General features: G+C 38.7%; 1 protein-coding gene across 1 annotated transcript in view; it reads right to left on the bottom strand.

Annotated features, from left to right (window-relative positions):
• Positions 1-22035, bottom strand: part of SEL1L (SEL1L adaptor subunit of ERAD E3 ubiquitin ligase) — a 54151-nt gene that overhangs the window by 23164 nt on the left and 8952 nt on the right. The window contains exons 4-10 of the mRNA XM_046647154.1: positions 7831-7998; positions 6081-6186; positions 5074-5236; positions 2331-2384; positions 2181-2240; positions 628-709; positions 114-268 (exon numbers count right to left, since the gene is read on the bottom strand). Coding sequence (XP_046503110.1) covers positions 114-268; positions 628-709; positions 2181-2240; positions 2331-2384; positions 5074-5236; positions 6081-6186; positions 7831-7998 — 788 coding nt within the window. The remainder of the gene's footprint in view (positions 1-113; positions 269-627; positions 710-2180; positions 2241-2330; positions 2385-5073; positions 5237-6080; positions 6187-7830; positions 7999-22035) is intronic.

Below are 22035 nucleotides of genomic sequence, written 5' to 3' on the forward strand. Positions count from 1 at the left end.
ATAACTGCTCAGAGCAATGGAAACGTTACTTACAGATCTAAGTGCGTGCCCCTAGCATTTACACACTAATATACAATGCAGTAAGATATTCCAGGAGATGTTTAAACACATACCTGTGCTTGTACATCACCTTTTTCCGCTAGGAACTGGTAATACTGAATCAAATCTTCTTCTAGCATTCCACTGTTCATTCCGGGATTTTCCACCTCATCAGGCAGCCGTATCCTCTGTACCACTGAGCCTCCTGTCAGTGAGATATCACTAGCAACTGAAATGGGACAAAGTAATAATGTGGATGAAAGTCAGAAGGATTGTCCCACAAAGAGAAGTACAATTCCAGCTGCCAAACGTTGACAGACACTATGTTAAAGGAAACTGTTTCTATAGTAGTCTATGGAGTACAAAATAGCAATCTAAACTAAATTCAGTTTTCTTCCACAAAATAGTTGAGAAGCGGAATCCAAAGCAAAATTTTTTTAAAAAGTACTTAATCAACTAGTGTAAAGACATTTCCACTTGAGAGTCATTCACAATATTTCAAGTATCACAAAAACAGATGCATTTAAAATTAAGTCTATAATTTTTTTTCTTTTTTTTTGGTAAGGTGAAAGGCAAAACAATAGATACCATGATTGGCAACAAGACGATAATGAGTCAGCGCAGACTCACAACTCTGGAGGACTCCAATGCCAGCCCAGTATCGGTAACCCTGTAAAACAGCTTCAAGTGAGAAGACAGCAGTTTCACAGGCCTCAGCGGCACTCCTTTTGGAACAAATAAAGTTAACCATACTCGGAATATAATTTTTCTGTCCTTTGATCCAGGTACACCGTCACTTCATTTATCCTGAGTTTTAGGTTCTGAGGTAATTTATTCAGCAAGTTCAACAACCAGACTATAGCTAAGAAGTAGGAAATACAGACTATAAAGCTCCTAGAGAAATCAAAATAGATGCCAAGAACTTTACGTATGAAGTGTGCTAATTTTACGTATAAAAGAAAACTACTTAGCCTCTTTAGAACACATTTTAATTTTATTTTAGATACAATTTTAACAAAAATGGGTTAATCTTCCAAACTAGCAAAAAAGCAACAAATTAGCAAAATTCGGATGATATGAGACAACTAGAAGCAGGCACAATAACACCAGCAATAAATGACTTCAGAATCAGGGGAAGATAGCTAATTATAAAGAGCAGAAAATAGAAAGTAGCGATCTCTGGAGTCATTTACAACAGACTCAAATAACTTTGCAAACTCTAACAATCCTTAGGGGAATACTGTATAAAAATGAATAGCATTTAATGTTCTTATTCCGTAGCCACGCTATTTAAGAAGACTGGTAAATAACAAAAAAAAGATTGTCAAAAAAATTTAACATACTTTTGCCATACAAAAATCTAAGTTTCATATTTCTTGAAAATTCATCTAAAAGAAATTTTTTAAATACTATTTGAAAAATAAATGTTACTGTAGATTAAAAAACAAGTGGGAAAAAACCCTTCAGAATTAGTGAGGAATGTCTCCGAAAGTTAGCACAATCCCTTGTTTTTACTTGCTTAAACTCCTTTAATGGTTTCCCTCTGTAACAGGACAAAGTCCAAACTCCTTGGCATGATGTACAGTACTGCAGTCCTTTGGAATATAGTAACACGAGTTCGAGGTCACGTGACTTACCCAAAGTCAGTTTATAAAGCAGAAGGCAGATTAAACACCTCAGCAGAAAAGAATTTGGTGGAAGGATTCTATATTTACCACTAAGTCATTTAAGTGATCAATGCCATCAGATAACACATAAGAGAGACTCTTTAATGAACTTCATAGGACAGTTCTTTGTATAGTAAATCTTTCATCAATTTAAATGCAAAATCAGTGTAATCCAATCTGAAAAATGATTCTGACAATTCCAACTTACAGAAAATTTAAAAAGAGCCATTTATCAGATTTCTATTTTAAGGGAAATCAGCCAAACTAATGATCAAAGAAAAACTGTGAACTCTACTATCTTCATCCACATGTAGATTCAAGAATTAACAAGAATTTGAAGGAAGTTCAACTGACTATTTGGTCTTAATGAATATAAGTAAATCTCAATCAGGAAAGCTAGACAAGTTGTGGCCACTTGTAAACCATAAATTCTGTTACCCAATATCATTAGCCTTCCAAATCAGTCTGACTTACCAAAACCATGTGGGCTATGAGGTTGCCCCCAAGAGCTCCAAAAGTATAATATACAAGGGCCTGTGAAAGAAGAAAAGATGTGTAACTAAACATGGGCTCATATTTACTCAATTCAAATTGTAGTATACAATTAAGTTTTAATAGTATTACCTTTGCCTGACTTGAATTAACACCAAGTCCAGAGGCATAGAGAAAGCCAAGAGCCTGAAATAGAACAAGAAAACTGAGAATTCCTCCTTTGGTGGAAGTTTATCCAAGACTGACATAGTTTTTTGAACTATGAAAAGATGCATGCATCTTTAATGCTAAAACATTTGAATTGCACAAGTATGCACAACTGTGGAACTAAAGGACCTCAGAAATGCATTCAAGGTTTTACAAAATATACAATGAAATATAACTTTAAACAAGTCAAAAAGTTTGGCTTCAAGATCAAAGACAATTTAATAAAATATTAACTAGAAAAACAAAGCTCCACACACTTAAACTTGGCTTTACTTTGATGAATAGCTACTATGAGAACAAAACAACTCCTATATTACATCAACACATTATCTGTTTATGCAAGGGGGATACACAATGAAAATGGACAAGAGATTACCAAGATGGACTATCCCAGGAATAAAAAGAGCCTGCAAGGGGTAAAGGGAGAATGGTGCTTCATAATGCTAAAGCACACACAATTTAAAAAAACAAACAAAAACACAACCAAACAATGCAAATGCCCTTTGCCTTCTGAGGATCATCCTTGATGACATGAAAGTATAAGCTAAAGTTATAAAGGCAGAAGGGACAGGTATCAGTGCTCATTAAAATCCATGAGCTCTTTGATATTTCCCAGCCTCCCTTGTAGTTTAGGTAGGGCCACGTGCCTGGGATGTGGCTGGAAGGGATGTAAGCCATTTTTAAACCTGGCCCTTAAAAACTTTCCAGAGAATTCTCCAGCCCTGCCTTCTCCCTTCCTGATGGCTTGGAAGCCTTGTGCTCCAGATGGTATAGCTACATGACAGAAGCAGTCCTTGACCCTGAGTCACCATTTGGAAGAGAGTGGTACAGGCAGGAGAGCTGCATAGAACCTGGCACAAACAAGAAATAACTCTTTGTAGTGTTAAGCCACTGTGATTTTGGTGCTTTGTTTCATTAGCTAGAATTAATTACTGTGGGGAGAGTGCTTTGTCACATATAAAGCACTGTGGCATTGTAGGGTTCTATTATTGGAGGGAAAAGATGCCTTAAAAGTAAAACTATTCTTCAGAGCAGAATGTGTCTGAAGATAAAGACTAAGTGTGTGAATTTCATATAAAGTGATTTATGCAAAGAAAGGAAAAAAGCTTCGAAAACAAAGGGGAACAATTAAGATATAACCTGCTTATAAACTGAAACCAAGACTATGTAAGACTTGCAGACTGGTAAGGTAATCAGTCCTGTGGAAAACAATGGTCACAATTTCTGTTATTGTTTAAAGAGACTGAAAACAGACTTCCTCTAACTATGACTAGAAATTTTGTTAGATCTTTAAGCAAATCCAATGCCTTCAATAAACCTGAATTATCCTTTTTTTTGAGGAAGATTAGCCCTGAGCTAACATCTGCCACCAATCCTCCTCTTTTTGCTGAGGAAGACCAGCCCTGAGCTTACACTGGTGCTCATTTTCCTCTACTTCATATGTGGGACACCTGCCATGGCATGGCTTGATAAGTGGTGTGTAGGTCTGCACCTGGGATCCGAACCGGCGAACCCTGGGCTGTGGAAACAGAACATGTGAACTTAACTGCTGTGCCACTGAGCCGGCCCCTAAACCTGAATTATTGAAGCCATTTTAAATGAATGCGGTGGTCCCCTAAATCCAAGTGTCAATCTTACTAACAGGGAAATCAAGAAGGTATTATGTATCAACTACTGTGATGCAATATGGAACACAGAACATCCCCTATAATGCGGTCTAGCTGACTATCCCCTAGAATGCAGTCTAGCCAAAAATATTTTGAGTTCATCAGCCTTTAGCTGTGACATCTAGTTTATTGGAAATATAGATGATGAAGAAACAAACTAAAGGACACCATGAAGAAGCAAATAGACAAATTGAAGTAGGACATTCTGCAGAAAAACTGGCCTTATCTCTAACAGGAAAAAAAGAAAGGCAGGGGCTATGCTAGAAATAACAACCAAATATAAGGTGCAGTGCTGGACTGGATACCACTTTGGACAAAACAGGTATAAAGAAAATGTTTTGGTTTAACACCATATGAATATGGTATGGGCATTAAATGACGTAAAAATTTACTGGAATGGAAAGGGAAAGGTTGTTTACTGAAAAGAGCAAGTTATGGAACAGCAGACAGTGACATTTTATTTTAATAAAGAATTCACATGTACATATACACACAGAAAGGTCTAGAAGGGTATGCCTGCACTAACATGGTACCAATGCTCATGCCTGGTTGATACATATGTGATGTTTACTTTCTTAGTTTTTTATTTTGTGTTTCTAGCTTCCTATAATGGACATGTACTACTTCTGTAATAAAATTTTTTTAAAAAAACACCAAGATTAACAAGAGTTGGACCATCTGAACTTTGGAAAAAAAGGAATGATGAATAATCTCAGATAAAAAATCAATTACCTTTGTGTTTCATTCTCTACAGATATAATTTTGAAAACTACAAATATAATTGTGGCAAAACGCAAAAATGCCTAAAGTGAACATAAATGTTCTTAGACTAAAGAAAAAGACTAAGAAGATTGGTAAAATGATCTGCCACAAAATAACATTTAAAAATATTTTACCTTCCACTCTGACTTGTCAAAAGAAGTCAGGGCATAAAGAGTAAACTGCTCTTAAAATAAACAAGTGCAGTGAGTTGAGAGATTCTCCACCGAAAGTACACTTACAGTTTGTCCCTTGGGAGAGCCTTCCTCAGTCAATTTCTCAAACATCTCTTTGGCTGCCTGGATATTCTGTGTCAGGTAATCACCAAACAAAAGAGCATAGGACACTCTCTCCAGGGCCTTGGTATGGTTCATGCCTGCTGCCTTTTGAAGATACCGATATGCTCTTTAAAGGTAAGCAATTAAAAAACAAATTAGCAGTATTTTGGAACTGCCATTAAATTTTTTTTCAAGATCTACTAAAATGCAGCATAAATAATATCTTTATTCTACAGAATCCCTCTGACATCTTATTTCTACTAAATTGTATTACTTATGTATATAGAAAACATGCTGTCTACTTTGTTTTTATGGAAGGTACTAGTTCTCTCTGTTATCCTAGTATCTTAGAAGGGTCTAATTACACTAACAGTAATTCTAAAAACTCCTATTAAAAAAGTTAACTGGATTTGCAATGAGAGAATTGTAATACCATGGTGTCCAGTAAATAATCTAGTGATATGATAACCATTGCAGATAAATCTCTGTACAGACTATAACAAAAGTCAGCTGAAACTAAAGGGACATAAAATGTCAGAAGACAGTCACTTGTTTTATGTTCTTTCCAAGTGCAAATTCCTAAATTCCAGTCTGTGTCTGCAAGAAAATTACAAAGCAAAACCAAAAACAAAACACCTGACAGCAATTCCTTTTGTTTGTTTCATGTAATTTTAAATTCTGAATAGCATATGTATTCTTTGTTCTCAGAAACTACTGCAACTTCAGCCAATTATTTCTGTTTTGCTCACTGTTCATTCTTGTGATCAGTATTTATAACCTTTTTATCCCAACAAGCTAAATCTGATAAAAGCAATACCACTAATGTCCATATATCATATTAAGTTATCTTGTAATGCAACTTAAGAAATCCTCTGTCTTTGGCACAATACTTAAAAAAAAAAAAGTTCTTAGCTATTTGTCTCAGTAATGGCCCATCTTAGGGGAGGAATGGACTTGGCAGTGCTACCTACTCTCTTTTTTGGCTTTTCTTATTGCTTCCATTGAGGATTTTCATCCCAGTCTGGTACATCATCTCAGCTTCCTGCATTTGACGTCTTTTAGCAGCCTCTTCTTCAGCTAAAAACAAAAAGTAGATACATTTAAATGGAGTTTAATTCTACACCAATTATTTATCAAACATCAGTACTGACTCTTTCTCTTGGGTAGTCATACAAACACGGTTAATGATCATTCACTATTTCCAAATGTGACTCTAAAGAAACATGGTCTAAGTGTGGCCTTTACCTGACAAAAGATTTTTAAAAAAATAAATAAAACTCATTGAAATCACTTTCTTTTAGAGAAGGCAGTATCAACCTGGTTTCGGAGGGTACTTTTCTGCTAGAAATTCTAAAACTTTTTACATAATTCAACTAAAATTTCAGTAGAAGCTTATGATTATATGCCAAGATCAGCTAAAATCATAAGAACGAAAGAACATTAAATAAAAATAGAAAAATACTGTGTAGTCAAAGGACACTTTAGCCTCACCTGAAATACTGACATCTTTACAAGGAAAGTATCTGACCAATTACATAATAAAAAGTTAGTAAAAAACTGACTTTTATTAAATACAGATTCCAATCTAATAGTTCAAGTTCTCTATTTTTTTTCCTATTCACTGATGCAACACTGAAAATCACAGAATTGTTACAGATTTCTCAAAATTATTTTGCAAGTGTAATATCCATTTTAACAGAAATCTACAACTCATTAAGAGACATTTGAATATTTTATTAGGACCAACATTTATACAAACAGAAGTGAGTTGTTCTTGCAATATAGAAAAATCTGATGTATTAAACTGGAGTACCTAATCATACTAGCCTACATCCAAAGATGGACTAAACTTGATATTATCTTCTAGGAACGGTTAAATATTCTATCAGTCATTATTTTGAAAATGTTATTTGTTATGAAAGGATGTACATTCAAGATTTTCTGTTGTTCTTTTATAGTTAGAAAGTTTTTCCTGAAAACACAACTTGCCTTTAGAGCTCAGCCCCTTTATACTCGACATCAATATTTAGGATGGTTAAATATACTATATTTATCAAATATTATCTTAGCACAGCACATTTTATTCAAAGTATTTTAAAAAGGTATTATTTTTCTTCTAACTACTATTAACCTTTGCCATAATGTTCTGTTTCCTTTATTGCCAAAAAATGTTTTACATTAATTAATTTAGCAGCCTGCCTGAGGATTTACAGAACAACTTGTGCACACCAACAGAAAACCATCTCTAAATAAGACATGAGTGCGATAGGCTGCCAAGTGACAGCCTGGAAACAAGTAAATACACTGCATAATTCCTGCTCTTAAGTCCATTCTTTAATGTTATAACCAGGTTATCAGTACTGACCATTTCTGACCAAGGTGAAAAAAGGATAGCTAGAAAAAGGCCTTAACAATGTTGATGGAGAAGGCCGGCCCCATGGCCGAGTGGTTAAAGTTCCACATGCTCTGCTTCGACGGCCCAGAGTCCGCGGGTTCAGATCCTGGGTGTGGACCTGCTCCACTCATCAGCCATGCTATGGAGGCATCCCGCATACAAAGTAGAGGAAGATTGGCATAGAGGTTAGCTCAGGGCTAATCTTTCTCAAGTAAAAAAAGAGGAGGATTGGCAACGGATGTTAGCTCAGGGGGAATCTTCCTCACAAGAAAAAAAAATATTGACTGAGACATAAAGCAATATAGACACACCTGAGAAATACTTACTTTCACAAAAGCCCCACTTTTCATCTGCTTTATAGTCATAGGTTGTAGCACACCACAGTCTGCCATCTTCCCTCCCATCTGATGTACATTCATCATATTCTTTATCCAGGAAAAGAAAAGGGAAGTGGCAGGGCTCCCCATGTGCTGTGCCTTCAATGGCAGTCAAAGCTGGAAAGGTAAGAAAAAAAAATCTAAACATGAACAGCACCTCTCATATTCAATGGAGTGAACACTGTCAATTCCAACTATAGAATTTGAAGACAGATATGATTTGTAATGGGGAACATAAAAGGGACAGCACTGATTCTGTTTATGGACAGCCTGAGGGTGAGTCAACTTAGTGAGCATGGCTAGCTGACTACCCAGTTTGATACCTAGCTTAGAATTTCTGAAAGTCTTGAGATATAATACCCTTAGAATGTTATAAGTCTACTATAAAACTCTTGCCCAACTAGGGCAGCAAAAGATAAGGCAAATGCAAACGAATCCAGTGTTCAGCACAACTCTCCTTTTTCCTATCTGAATGGTGTAAGTCAGTTTCCTTAATAATATAGTTATATACAGAAAATGATCCACTAGGCAAAGTTAATCACTCATGTACTCTTCTCTGATCCCACACCATTTTATTAGAGTACTTATCATATGCACTCAAGTTCTTTCTTTACCATACTCTAGCTCCTACTATATTTTTTTTAAAGATTTTATTTTTTTTCTTTTTCTCCCCAAAGCCCCCTAGTACATAGTTGTATATTCTTTGTTGTGGGTCCTTCTAGTTGTGGCATGTGGGACGCTGCCTCAGCGTGGTTTGATGAGCAGTGCCATGTCTGCGCCCAGGATTCGAACCAACGAAACACTGGGCCGCCTGCAGCGGAGCGCGCAAACTTAACCACTCAGCCACGGGGCCAGCCCCTAGCTCCTACTATATTTTGAGCTTGCTAAGGGTAGAGACCATATCTCTGACTTGTTCTATAAGTTTTTTTCCGAGTATCTCTCAGGTACTAGGAATTAGGCTAGGGGCAGGAAATGAGGTGGGGCATGGGTGTCTGCTATACAGAACTTACTGCCTAGCAAGGAAGAGAGACATTAAACAAAAGTGTGATGGATGTTATGGAAAGGAAAGCCTTCCCTGTCAGGAAATGAAGTTTACACTGAACCTCACGGATGTGCAGGAGCAGGGGGTGGATGAAATGCTGCAGAGTAGGGTGGGGAGAAATACTGTAGACAGAGGGACAGTGTGTATTAAGATCAAATGAAAGAGAGCATGGCACAGTAGAGAAAATAAAGAAGTAAGTATGTCAGAACAAATAGTGAGAGTGCCGAAGTGGACAAGAGAAGAGGCTAAAGAAGCTAAAGAAGCCAGACTATGGAGGTCCTGACAATCTTATTAAGGAGTTTGGACTTTATCCTGAAAACAATGGAAACTCACTTAAGAGTTTTAAGTAGGAGTGACATGCTCATACTTACATTTTATTAAGGGAGTGGACAATGGAATGAAGGGAAGCAAGGCTGGATGCAAGATGACCAGTTTAAATGTTGTAACAGTAGTCTAACTGAGACGTAATGGTAGCCCGAAGAGGACAATGCAATGAAAGAAGTAGATGTACGCAAGTGATGCTACGGAAGTAGATACGGTACTACTTACTGACTGCCTAGATGTGCAGATGAGAGGATGGAGGAGTCAAGGAAGGCTCCCAGGCATTAGGCTTCAGGAAATGAGTAGATGGTTGTCCTGACTAAGGGAACACTAAAGGAGGAGTAGGTTACTGAGTAGGGATGAAATGGATCAGAAGAGAGACAAGTTAAGCTTTGATCTTGCTACATTCAAGGTGGCTATAAAAAAAACAAAACAAGTTGCGGCTGGCCCAGTGGCTGAGTGGTTAATGTTCCACACACTCTGCTTTGGCGGCCCGGGTTCATGGGTTCAAATCCCGGGGACGGACCTACTCCACTCATCAGCTATGCTGTTGAGGTCTCCCACATATAAATTAGAATAAGACTGGCACAGATGTTAACTCAGAGCTAATCTTCCTAAAGCAAAAAAAAGAGGAAGGTTGGCAATGGATGTTAGCTTAGAGTGAATCTTCCTCACCCAAAACAAAACAAAACAGGTGAAGATGTCTTAGACATCTTTTCAGTTGCAGCCAAAAAGTCCTCCAGTTTATAGATACATTTGAAGCCAAGAGTATGCATCACAATGCTGAGTGAGAAGTATACAAGAAGACCAGAGGGCCAGGGCTGAGCCTAGAACCATACACGGTAAGTATGATACATGTCAACTTGCACTCGTTGCTTTTTACATGGAGAACTGAATTAGGCAGCAGAGCTTAGTGATTAAGAATATAGGTTCTGGAATGAGAACACCTGATTCAAACCCTGTCACTTATCAGCTGCACACTTTCAGCAAATTATTTAATCTTTATCCTAATCCATAAAATTATTTGGAGATAACTTCCTTATCCACAAATAGGGATAACAGTCCTTGCTGCATAGAGTTACTTACAAAGACGAACTGAAATAATATGTGTAAGGGACTCACCATGGTCCCTGCCACTTAAGGTAATGCAAGTTTAAGAGATGGCAACTGCTATTGTTATTACTGGGACTCCTGATCCGAAAGGCTGGAAAATACATGTGCCTTCTTCCTAGCGTAAAGAAGAATATATCCTAAGATACTAATTTGAAAACTATTTTAAGTAAGTTATGAAAGACAAAATGAATTTCAAACGGTTTACCACCAGGTAAATGTAATTTATCATCCTGGTAATCACTGACCAGAGGCATATAACCTCTTTACCTTTGATCTGCCCACGTTTTTAAGAAACGATTTTTAAAGCAATGTATAAGCAAAGCATCCTTTAGCAACAACCTCAGAGGGGTCATTTTTTTTTTAATCTTTATTTATTTTATTTCCTTTTTAAATGGACCATATCTGGCTACATGCTATTAACTTATTTCAATATTTTTACCATGTGTAGTTAAATCTGAATAAAAAAGAACTGTCATTCCCCAGGGCATAATATACATTATAGAAAACTACTGTCATTCACAATTATGAAAGGGAAAATCTGGAATCTAGAGCCTACTTCATTTTCTACAGTTATTGTAAAAAGCAAATGTTCAGAGGGGTCATTTTGACTATAAAATTTGAAAAAGACACTCCTATGCACTGCTACTAGATTCAAATTTGCTTTAGAAAGACAGTGTCTGTAAAACTGCCATTTGTGAACCTGCATTTCAAACTCAATACCATACAATGGTTTAAAAGAACATTTGATTTTCTGTATGATAATAGAAATTTTTGTTTTAAAAACAAATAGCTTGTCACAAGAATTTTAGTTTGCCAAAACTTATACTTTCTAAGTGGTTCAAATACACGAAAGAATTCTCTTTCATCTGATGGAACTAAACAGCAATAAACAAACTAGCAGGAACTCAAAGGTTTTTGGCAACTAAAGGTTTTAATCTATTGCTGATTCAGCACTAACTTAAGCAGGAAGAACTCCCAGGGTGCATCTGCTTCATCAATTTAGTTAATCTGAATCTTGATCAAATAATCTTTATTAGTAAGTTACTAGAAAGAAAATTTCTCTCTCTCAGCTATCTTCTCCAAGCAAAATCACAATAGAGAAACTGCTTTTACCTTTTAAACTTGTTTTAAAGTCTTCCAAAAGTTACTGACTGGGATTTGCTAGTTTCAAGTCAATTATCTCAAGTAGACAGTATTCCTCACAATAGCATTAATTTCAGTTAATTTTCTTTCCATGGAGAAATTCTGCAATAATTTCAAAGCTATCATTTTAAAACTGCCATAAAAATAGTACCAGTTTAAAAAACAATGGTGATCAGTGCTCGGGCATAATGAAGCAGACTGATTATGCAATTTAAGTTAATGACAGCAAGTAATCAAATCCGACATTTAAAATCAAAGGGGAAAAATGTGTCATGAAGTCAATTCTGCACCTTCATATAAAAATTCACATTTTCTAGATAAGGCACTTTTTTGACTCTACAATAATGATACAGTAATCACAATGTGTTTAGACCTTGAGAGCATGGTATGTGAGAACATATAATAGTGAACAAACTGCTTTATGTTTAAACTAGTAGAAATTTGTTCTTGCAAAGTCAACTGAAATCATTCAAGAAAGCTAGGGAAAAAACCCCAAAACAAAAAAACAACCCAAACCTGAAATCATTTGGTGCTGGTCAGACTATGGGTAAATGGGAACTTTCATACTGTTGGCAGAAGTATAAATTAGTACAACCTCTTAAAGAAGGACATATGGCAATATCTATTAGAATTTAAAAGGTCCATACCTTTAGAGTCTATTTCTCACTTCTAGGATGTCTACTTACAGAAATACTCCCACAAGGATACAGAGACATATGTGCAAGAAAGTATTTGTGCATTATTATAATTTTAAAAACATAAAACCAAAAACTCAAAGGTCTATCAATAGGAGGTGGGTGAAATCAACTACACTGCAGTCTTTATAATGGAAACCTGGGCATCAACATGGATGGAATTAAAGGTCACTAGAGTAGGGTAGATAGGGCAGAGGATCAAACGCTGAGTCCCGGGGCAAGGTGATGTTTCAAGATCAGGCAGATTCTGAGAAACCAGCAGCCAAGTGAAGAAGGATCTTCAGAGAAAGGAAAAATATGTGAGGGGTCAGTAAGATGAGGACCAAGAACTGACCAGGTATTCTGCAGTTAGAAAGTGACTGGAGAAGAGTGGATTTAGTGGTCTGGAGGGCACCAGAGTCTTGCTGGAGTCAGATTAGAGAATGGGAAGAGAGGAAGTAAAATTAGCAAATACAGACAACTCTTCTGAAGAATGCTGCTATAAGAGAAGTGGGGTGGTTGCCAAAAGGAGATTTGGGACCAGGAAGTTCTGTTTTTTAAAATATAAGATATTACAGCATGTTTGAATGCTGATATGAAGAATCAGAGAGAGAGAGCAATGTAAATATGGCTAGAATATTGCTATATGTACTGAATTGAAGGCCCTGGGAATACAAACACTCACATCTTTTCCTCATTTTTAATTGTAAAATCAAAACAAAACAAAATCCAAAAAAGTCAACTTTTTGATCCATACAGAGAAAGGCAAGGGATTTAGCTTCACAAACTTCTCATTCTAAGAGCTTTTACAATACCATTAAAGACTGATACTGTATCTACAAGTTTAAATAAGAATACTATTTAATCCTGCTGCTTGTTTGAAGCAATCTTGTACTTCCAAACACACAGCAATAAGTAGCATTTTAGTCAAATACACTTGTAGTCAAAAATAGTGGAAATGCAATTATTTAATGTTAAAAAGCTATCAACCTCAAGACAATTGTCATATAATGTTCATCAATTTTAGTAAATATTGAGATTAAAACTCAATTAACCAATCAGTCATCATCAAAAATCCGCAAGTACAGTCATGTGCCACATAACAACGTTTTGGTCAATGACAGACTACACATATGACGGTGGTCCCATAAGATTAGTACCATACAGCTTAGGTGTGTAGTAGGCTATACTATCTAGGTTTGTGTGAGTACACTCTAAGATGCTCTCACAAGGATGAAATCGCCTAATGACACATTTCTCAGAATGTGTCCCCATTGTTAGGTGATACATTACGAAGAACAAAACACAAGTACAGATGATTTAAAGTAAACCATACTTGAGATAAAGCAAATGGTACAGGGCAAATAAAGAGCTATTTATTGTTGTCTGAGAAACACAGTATAGTAATCTCTTAGGGAAAAATACCAATGTTATTCAACTTGCTACAAGCAGATTGCTTTTACCCAAGGTTGAAAAATGCTAACTAAAGTTGGGAAATAACATATGTTAAGGAAGGAAGGAAAGACAGATAGGCAGAGTATCCTAAGGAAGGCATTTAAGGATAAAAACGTATTTTTCAGAAGAAAAATGAAATGTAGTCATATGGAGAATGAACAAAACATTCAAATTAGAGTTCATACAGCTCAGTTCTGTGAGAAACAACTAATCATTTTAAAGTAGAAAAAGAAGAGGCACTGGCCCATGTGCCCAGAAGAAAGTGACAAGCTTCCTGACACTTAGGTGACAGGCACTGTCAGGCACCACACAGAGTGAAACTTCCTCAGGAAAACTGCTATTTGAGAACAGTGGGTTTCTCTAAATAATGGCTTTAAAGATAATTTTTAGAGTTTCAAAAGCCCTGCTTTTCCATAAGGATGGTCTCCTAAAGGAGTTTCCTACACAGATAATTTCTTGTATAACTGAACAAAAGAAAAGAAAAGAAACAACAGTAACAAAAAAAATCTTTTCATTAAAAGTTAGGACCTCTCGTAGGTGATGGCCTACACTTCCTTAACCATCTACCTTCTGTTTAACCTGGTTACTAAATTAAGTTCTGTTTATTCCTTGCCACTCCCATGCAAGTGACAATCAAGAAATGTCATTCTCTTACTTAACCAACTTGCTTACTCCAGAACCCAATTTTAAGCATGATTTAGTTAAGTTTAAACTCAGTTCGTTTTGTGTCATTTGAAATAGAGCAAGATGCTGGTTATTTTTCTTCTTTTTATTATTTTTTAAATTTTTATTTATTTTATTTTATTATTTTTTTTAAAGATTTTACTTTTTTCCTTTTTCTCCCCAAAGCCCCCCAGTACATAGCTGTATATTCTTCGTTGTGGGTCCTTCTAGTTGTGGCATGTGGGATGCCACCCCAGCATGGCTCGATGAGCAGTGCCATGTCCACGTCCAGGACTTGAACCAATGAAACACTGGGCCGCGTGCGGCAGAGCACGCGAACCCAACCGCTCAGCCACAGACCAGGCCCTCTTCTTATTTTTTAAGACTATAATGTGTTTACTGCAGAAAAGACAATCCAAGCAATAGGAAAGAACACAAAATTAAAGAAAAATCACAGTCATCTTTAGCTACCATTACAAATTCTCTTTTTTCTCCAAACGTAATGACTGTTAGTAGAAAAGAAGTTCATTTTTCTTTTCACTTGCAAACATACGAGAAAAAGGCAGCTTTTGTTGACATAAGGGACGTGTGATGACTGTATGTATCATCTTGGTTGGGCCACAGTGCCCAGATATTTGGTCAAATATTATTCTGGACGTTTCTGTGCAGGTGTTTTTTTGGATGAGATTAACATTTAAATCAATGGACTCTGACTAGAGCAGACTACCCTCCATAATATGGGTGGGCCGCATTCAATCAGTTGAAGGCGTAACAGAACAAAGACTGACCTCCCCTGAGCAAGAAGAATTCTGTCAGCAGACAGCCTTTGGTTCTATTTCTGTGGAGAACCCTGACCAATGCAGAATCATACTAAGAGAATTATTTCCAATGTGACATTTTCACCTAACCCTGACATTCTCCCAGGTGGCAGAGTACAGACTGGCTCACCATTGATTCTTCACCCCTTCTTCACCTTCTATAGAGCTAGGGATGGTCAAGAGATAGTTTTAGCAGTTCTACGAGTGACTTCTGGGAGAGGTTTCTGTTCTTCTGATGCAGACATCACTTCTTCCTGAGGACCCAAGACATGGAGATACAGCTACCACCAGACGTAACCACAAGGAACAAATATGAGGCTGAAGCCAATTTGCTAAGGAGACTGGACAGGAGAGAAAGAAGGAGCCAGAGTCCCTGATGGCACAAATCCTAACCGCCTATCTGTGGAGTGCTGCTTAGATGAGCCAAATAAACATCTGCTTCTGCCACTCTTTGATGGATTTTCTGTTATTTGCTACAAAACATGTTCCTTTTAAAATAATTGAGTATTCTATAATGGGGAATACCACAGAGTAATCATTCCCCTCTTGATGGCCATTTACACATTCATTTTCAACAAATGTTTATTGAGATGATGTGCAGAAAACAGCTAACACAGCAAGTATGACTGTTATCTTCTCAAGGGTGGGCCCTTGCTGCGTATGGGAACTTAGATTTTGGGAGGGTCCCCACCTCCCTAACTGACAGAAGTGACTCACAGTGCCTTAAGTGTTTGTACAATGTGGTTTATGCTCCACATCTGTTTTCCTTCTGGGAGTCTGCAGTTTTGGCACACGGTGGGCAGAGAGTGATTATGTGACTTGTCTCTATTAAAAACTCCAGGCCCTGGGTCTCTAATGAGCTTCCCTGGAAGACAACATTTCACACGTGTTGTCACACGTGCTGGGGGAGTGAAGCGCATCCTGTAGGACTCCCTTGGGAGAGGACAGTTGGAAACCTGCACTTTGTTTGTTTCCTTTGGACTTCACCTCATGCTGATTTTGCTTTGCACCCTTTCGCTATAATAAATCATGGCTGTGAGTAGAGCTGAGTCCTCCCAGCAAACCATCGAACCTGAGGATGGTCTTGGGGACCCTCAGTATCAGTTGGTATCAGAAGTGGGATTTGATAGAACGCCCCTGACTCACTGAAATAATGGTGAAAGCACTGTTTGGGAAAGGAAGGATAAGGCACAGGGTACCACTCTTTGGTGCCCAGGGGGTTACGAGGTCATCTATGGCATGCAGCAGCAGATGAGCTGCTATCTATTGTGAAGGTAAAAGTCACCTGCAGAATTTGAAAATCACAGATCCAACTCTAGGAGAGTGAGCTTGCTGGATCTGCAGCTGCTTTTGGCCATGCAGGCTAAAGTAATATCTTTGGGTTTTGTTCTTTCCTCCAGATGTTCTCTTCCTAAAATTCCCAAGGTGAAAGGGCCAAAAATGTTAAAAGTTTGCATTGCTCTCTCCTCTGAGTGGGGCTGGGGGAGGGAGTTAAATCAGGTCCCAGGGCTGGAGCAAAATTTTATATAAACCAGAAAAATAAGGCAGGGAAGTAACACTCCAGCAACTTTTTTCAGCCTAGCTGCTGCTACAGTAGCCTCCCCCTCTTCCCTTCCTCCCCTGCCTTCCAGCCAGGATCTTCCTTGGCAGCTGTAATGTTAACACTGCAAATGCTGAACTTACTGCTAGGAGTTTAAGTAAATTTGCAACGAGAAAACAAAGGAAATGTTCTTAGTGGCTTTGTATTTCGTTTCCATCACAGCTGGATGTATGGTAAAAACTGATATAAAAAGTTAAATGCTTCTAATTCCATACATGCCAGAGGAATCATCCTGATCACGGGAAGGTGCAAAAAAGAAATGTGTTAGTGGGACACGACTTCCTTGCTTTTTGCTGCCAGTGGGCGGGTTGGAATTTAAACTCTGAGTACTGGAAACAGAACAAGTCTCTGTAACTGGTGGGTTTTGCTATGGAAGATTTGGAGTTTTGCTTATTGGAGCCTCCGGAAAAAGGAAGATAGTAAGAAAGAGAGGTAATCTACAGATGCAGATATACTTTTGGAGTTCTAAAACACAGGTTGTAGTCGGCTAATGAGTGCTTGTGGAAGCAAAGGTGTGACCTTAGAGACTGATGTGCGTATCAGTGAGTGGGTCAGTTTGGACTCAAAGACTGACATGACGAAAAGGGCTGAGGAAAGCCTTCCCTGCCACTTGGACTTTCTGGTCCTGCAGCATCCTGACTTTGCTGTTAAAGAAAAGCCTCTGGCTTTTTAAAAATCCTGAATTCACAGATCCTAATTGCTTGGATTTGTTTTAAGCTAAAACCTGATACTGTCTGGTATAGGTTCCCAGCTCAGTGTGGGCTGTGCTGAACTGGGAGCAGGCAAAGGCTCGATAAACAGAACTCAGACTATGACCTCTGCACATCAGGCCACCTCTCTGTGAGGCCCTACACTGTGAGGAAATCATGAATGTTTGGCTGGACTGTCTGGGACACACAAAAAAGCCCACAGGAAAGGGCTTGTTCTCTGGTAGGACGACTGAAATCCAGCTGCTGACTGGCTGTATATTTCTGATACAGAGACTCACTGTATTCTTAACTTGCAACTATTGTTCAAAGCCGCAATTTGCAAGAGGGTACATCACAGGGACTGTGACCCTCTATTCACTCCTGACAGGTCAAGCTGATTTCCAACCCCTCTGGAGCATGTTTTTCTGGGGTTGACTCCTCGTGCCCTGCTCTCCTGATGAGCTGCAATTTGCAACAATGGACTGATCACCTGACTCTCCCCTCACACTCTCCTGCTGCACACCCTAGTGCCATCTGAGTGTTCGATGCAGCTGTCCTGAGAAAGAAGGTGATCGTTTCCATGCTGCTCACTGGATAAGCAATCAGGGTGAAAGGAGTGGGCAGTTATGTAAACCCACTTTGAAATTTTTTGAAAAGTCAGGATTTTCTTCTGACCAATTCCTGAACATGATGCCTTTCTGGTTTACTTGTATAGAAGTGTTTTTCTGTGAAGATCTTTTTCTCCTCTTGCACACAACCCCACCGGGTGAAAGCTCTGGATGAGAGGAGATGATTGAAAAATATAAAATTACGATCGCTGAATGGAAACACTGGTTTTGTAACAACTAAGGAAAATAAACCAAACCCCTTCCCCTTGGAGAGGCATGAGGGAGGGGAGATGGCATTATGATCTTTGTTTTTTGAAACTATTTAGGAAGCTTCTCTCCATTCCTAAAGGAAAACTCTTCACGCGCCTCTCTAAGTTGCTGAGAGGGCTCTGAATTCAGACTGTTGAGCCTGTGATCATACCTGACAGGGCTGACTAGGAGGCAACAGGAGGTGGCCCAGCCTCAGCACTTTCCTCCAGATGTTGTCCACACTTACAAGGTGGATAAACTGGTCTCGTGAAAAAGAAAACTGTTTGGAACTGACTGGCAGTCCCTCTGAAACCAGGGAGTGAACTAAATTATTTGGACTGGACTAGGAACACTAGGACAACATGCCCATGGCAGGAGGCCACATCATACTGCCTAATATATGTCCTGCTTGGGGTGCCCCAACAATTGTAAATACTGTTTCCAGGGTTACCAGGTGTGCCCTTTGGGATCGTACTCCTGTATGTGTACCCTGACTACCAGGACACTGCCTCAGCCCTGGAAGGCTTTCAAGTCAGCTTCAGCTTACTGGCGAGAGTTGTGCTGGACCTGAATTGATACTTAAGGCCAGGTAAAAAGGTTAATACAGAAACTTATGGAGGAAGCCACCCGGCTTTCTAAGATAGACCTTTATGATGAAAGGGATTTGTTAACTGGCCAAGTCTGGGACCTGTGAAGGGCATAAATGAAATCAATACTGAAGCTTCTTGGTCTTACTCTGCTGCCTGGGTCTTACTGACAATAACTTTGCTGTAAAGACAGGTTGGCCAATGACCAAGGGCGTAGACTATGCAGAGAAGACCTAGCATAAGTTTTCTCATAGGTTAACAGAGCAGACCTAAACTTCTGTCTTTGAAAAGGCTTGCTTACAAGGTTGGCCCTTGGCTAGTGGCTGGCAACTTAAGATTTTGGAAGGGTTCCCACTACCCTAACTGTTAGGAGTGACTCATCACAACTGTACAAATGATATGGTTTATGCTGAACACCTGCTTTCTTTCTGAGAGTCTGCAATCTTGGTATGTGCCAGGCACAGAGTGCCTTGTGATGAGCCCCCTATAAAAACTCCAGGGACTTTTCTTGGTAGACAACATTTCGTACGTGTTGTCAAAACTTGTTGCTGTGGAAATTAAACGTGTATTGTGTGACTCCCCTGGGAGAGAACCCTTGGAAGCTTGCATCTCGTTTCCCCCAGACTTCACCCCATGGGCCTTTCCCTTTGCTGATTTTGCTTTGTATTCTTTTGCTGTAATAAATTATAGCTGTAAATACAACTATATGCTGAGTCCTGTGAGTCTTCCTAGAGAATCATCAAGCCTGGGGGTGTGGTCTCGGGGATTCCTGATATAGTTGGAAACGAGAGTGAAATCTTCAATAAACAGCAAGAAGGCAAGTGTGGCCGGAGTGAAGGGGAGTGGCAGATGATGAAGTGAGAGAGACAGGAGGGGCCTATCACAGAAGGCCTTGTTTGGACTGTATTCTGAGCATGACAGGAAGCCACTGGAGGCCTCTGAACAGGAAGGAGGATCAGTCTGGCTGCTGTTAGAGAACCTACATGAGGGGAAAGGATGAAAGTAGGGAACCAGATGGGAAGTTCTTACATATGTGAGACTCTTCAAGCGCCCTTGGGTGTTTCCGGAACTGCTTCGGAAAGGAGAAACTTAAGTTCATCTTTAAGGGTGAGTAGAAAGGTGATAGATCAATTGGGCAAGGGGGTGAGGAAGGTATTTCAGACAGTAGGGAGAACTTGTACAAAGGCCCAGAGGCATAAACTGCATGGTGTATTTGAAGAACAGTGATGAGTTCAATGTCACCGAAAAAGGGTGCTTGGGGAAGAGCCACAGGAGATGAAGTCACAGAAGCTGGGAGGCATGTCACACACAGAAGGCTTTGTGAATCATGCTAAGGAGTGTGCACTTTATCTCACAGAGAAATGGGGAGATAATGAAGGGCTGTAAACAGGGGAGTCATAGGATCAAATCTGGGTTTTAGGAAGATCAATATGGCAGAGACATGGATGAGAGCTGACAAAGGATGCAAGCCTAGAAGTAATTGTCACATAACCCAGTTCCAATGTAGTTGGGACTCCACACACACAAAGCTACGCATACACAACTTATGTTACACATAACTACACAAGCCTTTTCATGTATTAATGCTAAATTAAAAACAAGTCTAAATGAAAAGAAACAAAGCAATTAATGAAAAACTAAAACAAACCAAAGCAAGTGAATCTAAATGTTTACAAAATTGTTGGTATAACCACACAGAATTATTCAAGGGATTTAAAAACACTGTATTACAAATCCCTAGTAAAATATATACTAAGAACAAAAAGAACCATAAAGAAAACTCAAACTGCATTCAGTCGTCTTGTTGTTAGTAGTAAGGTTGCTATTGTTATTTTGAAACTATACATACATAGGTAATAGGATAAAGCAATCTAACAATATTCTTAGGTACCAGATTTTCATCATCAGGGAAAGACGACAATACAAAAGGAAGAAGCAAAACCCTTGATGGGCAGAAAGGGATAGGAGCAGACCTGCAATCCATTCTCTCCTTTTACTGCCCAAGAAACATGGAGACAAGGAGGCAACAGGATTAAAGCATATTAGAAACATGCTAACAAGAGACCTTCTGGCAAACACACTAAAGGTATTTACCACCAAGAACGTCCTTACTTTTTTTTTTATTTTAAGATTTTATTTTTTTCCTTTTTCTCCCCAAAGTCCCCCAGTACATAGTTGTATATTCTTCGTTGTGGGTCCTTCTAGTTGTGGCATGTGGGATGCTGCCTCAGCGTGGTTTGATGAGCAGTGCCATGTCCACGCCCAGGATTCAAACCAATGAAACACTGGGCCGCCTGCAGCGGAGCGCGCGAACTTAACCACTCGGCCACAGGGCCAGCCCCAAGAGTGTCCTTACTTAACGGATGCTTTAGCAGGATGGACTTGCTCTGTCTAGACTGCTGACTATACATAAACTTGGGATATATGTATTTACGAGGCATGACTTCCTAGAAAATACCATGAAAGCTATACAGTTATCAGAGAATAAATTGGAGATGTTTCATAATGAAAATAGCTCCCTTTTGTGGAAGTCACACTCCATATGCATCACTTAGAGGCCTTGTCTTAAAATCTGGGCCTAAGCACATCCTACTTGCGGCAAGAGAGCACCTGGGAGCAGCTCTGGCAGTCATGGAATTCTCCATACTTAGCCTGTGTCTTGTGATAATTACATCTTTGAAAATATTAATCAAGTTTGATACTCTGATTCTTGTGAGTCCAATTTGTCAATCTGACCCTTTGTGTTATCTCACCTGTAATATTTAATTTGAACTGGAACAATCAGTATGAGTAGTACATTTCCTAACCCTATCCGCCAAAAAGGCCTATTAGTAATGACAGCTCAGTTGCAATGCATAGCCCTTATCACTAGATTGCAGTATTTAAATACAATTTCCCACTAAAAGGAATCTGGGTTCCTTGGAGAAATGGCTGACATTCATTTCTGGGTCAGGAAACATATAAGATAAATTTGGGACATCTTGTCCTGTCTAAAAAGAACTAAGTTTAAAAGTCACCTACAATTAGTTGAAAGGACAAAGGAATGAACTTAAATGGACGCTCAATGGCCAAAAATGGGATAACATGAGCAATAAAAAAGAATTATGGCAATAGAGTAAAGCATAAATATATAAAACCCATGGATGTGTAATGATGCTGAAAAGCAAAACAAACAGAAACAAACAAACAAAA

This window comes from Equus quagga, chromosome 20 (genome assembly GCF_021613505.1).
Source record: "Equus quagga isolate Etosha38 chromosome 20, UCLA_HA_Equagga_1.0, whole genome shotgun sequence".
Taxonomy (NCBI): Eukaryota; Metazoa; Chordata; class Mammalia; order Perissodactyla; family Equidae; genus Equus; species Equus quagga.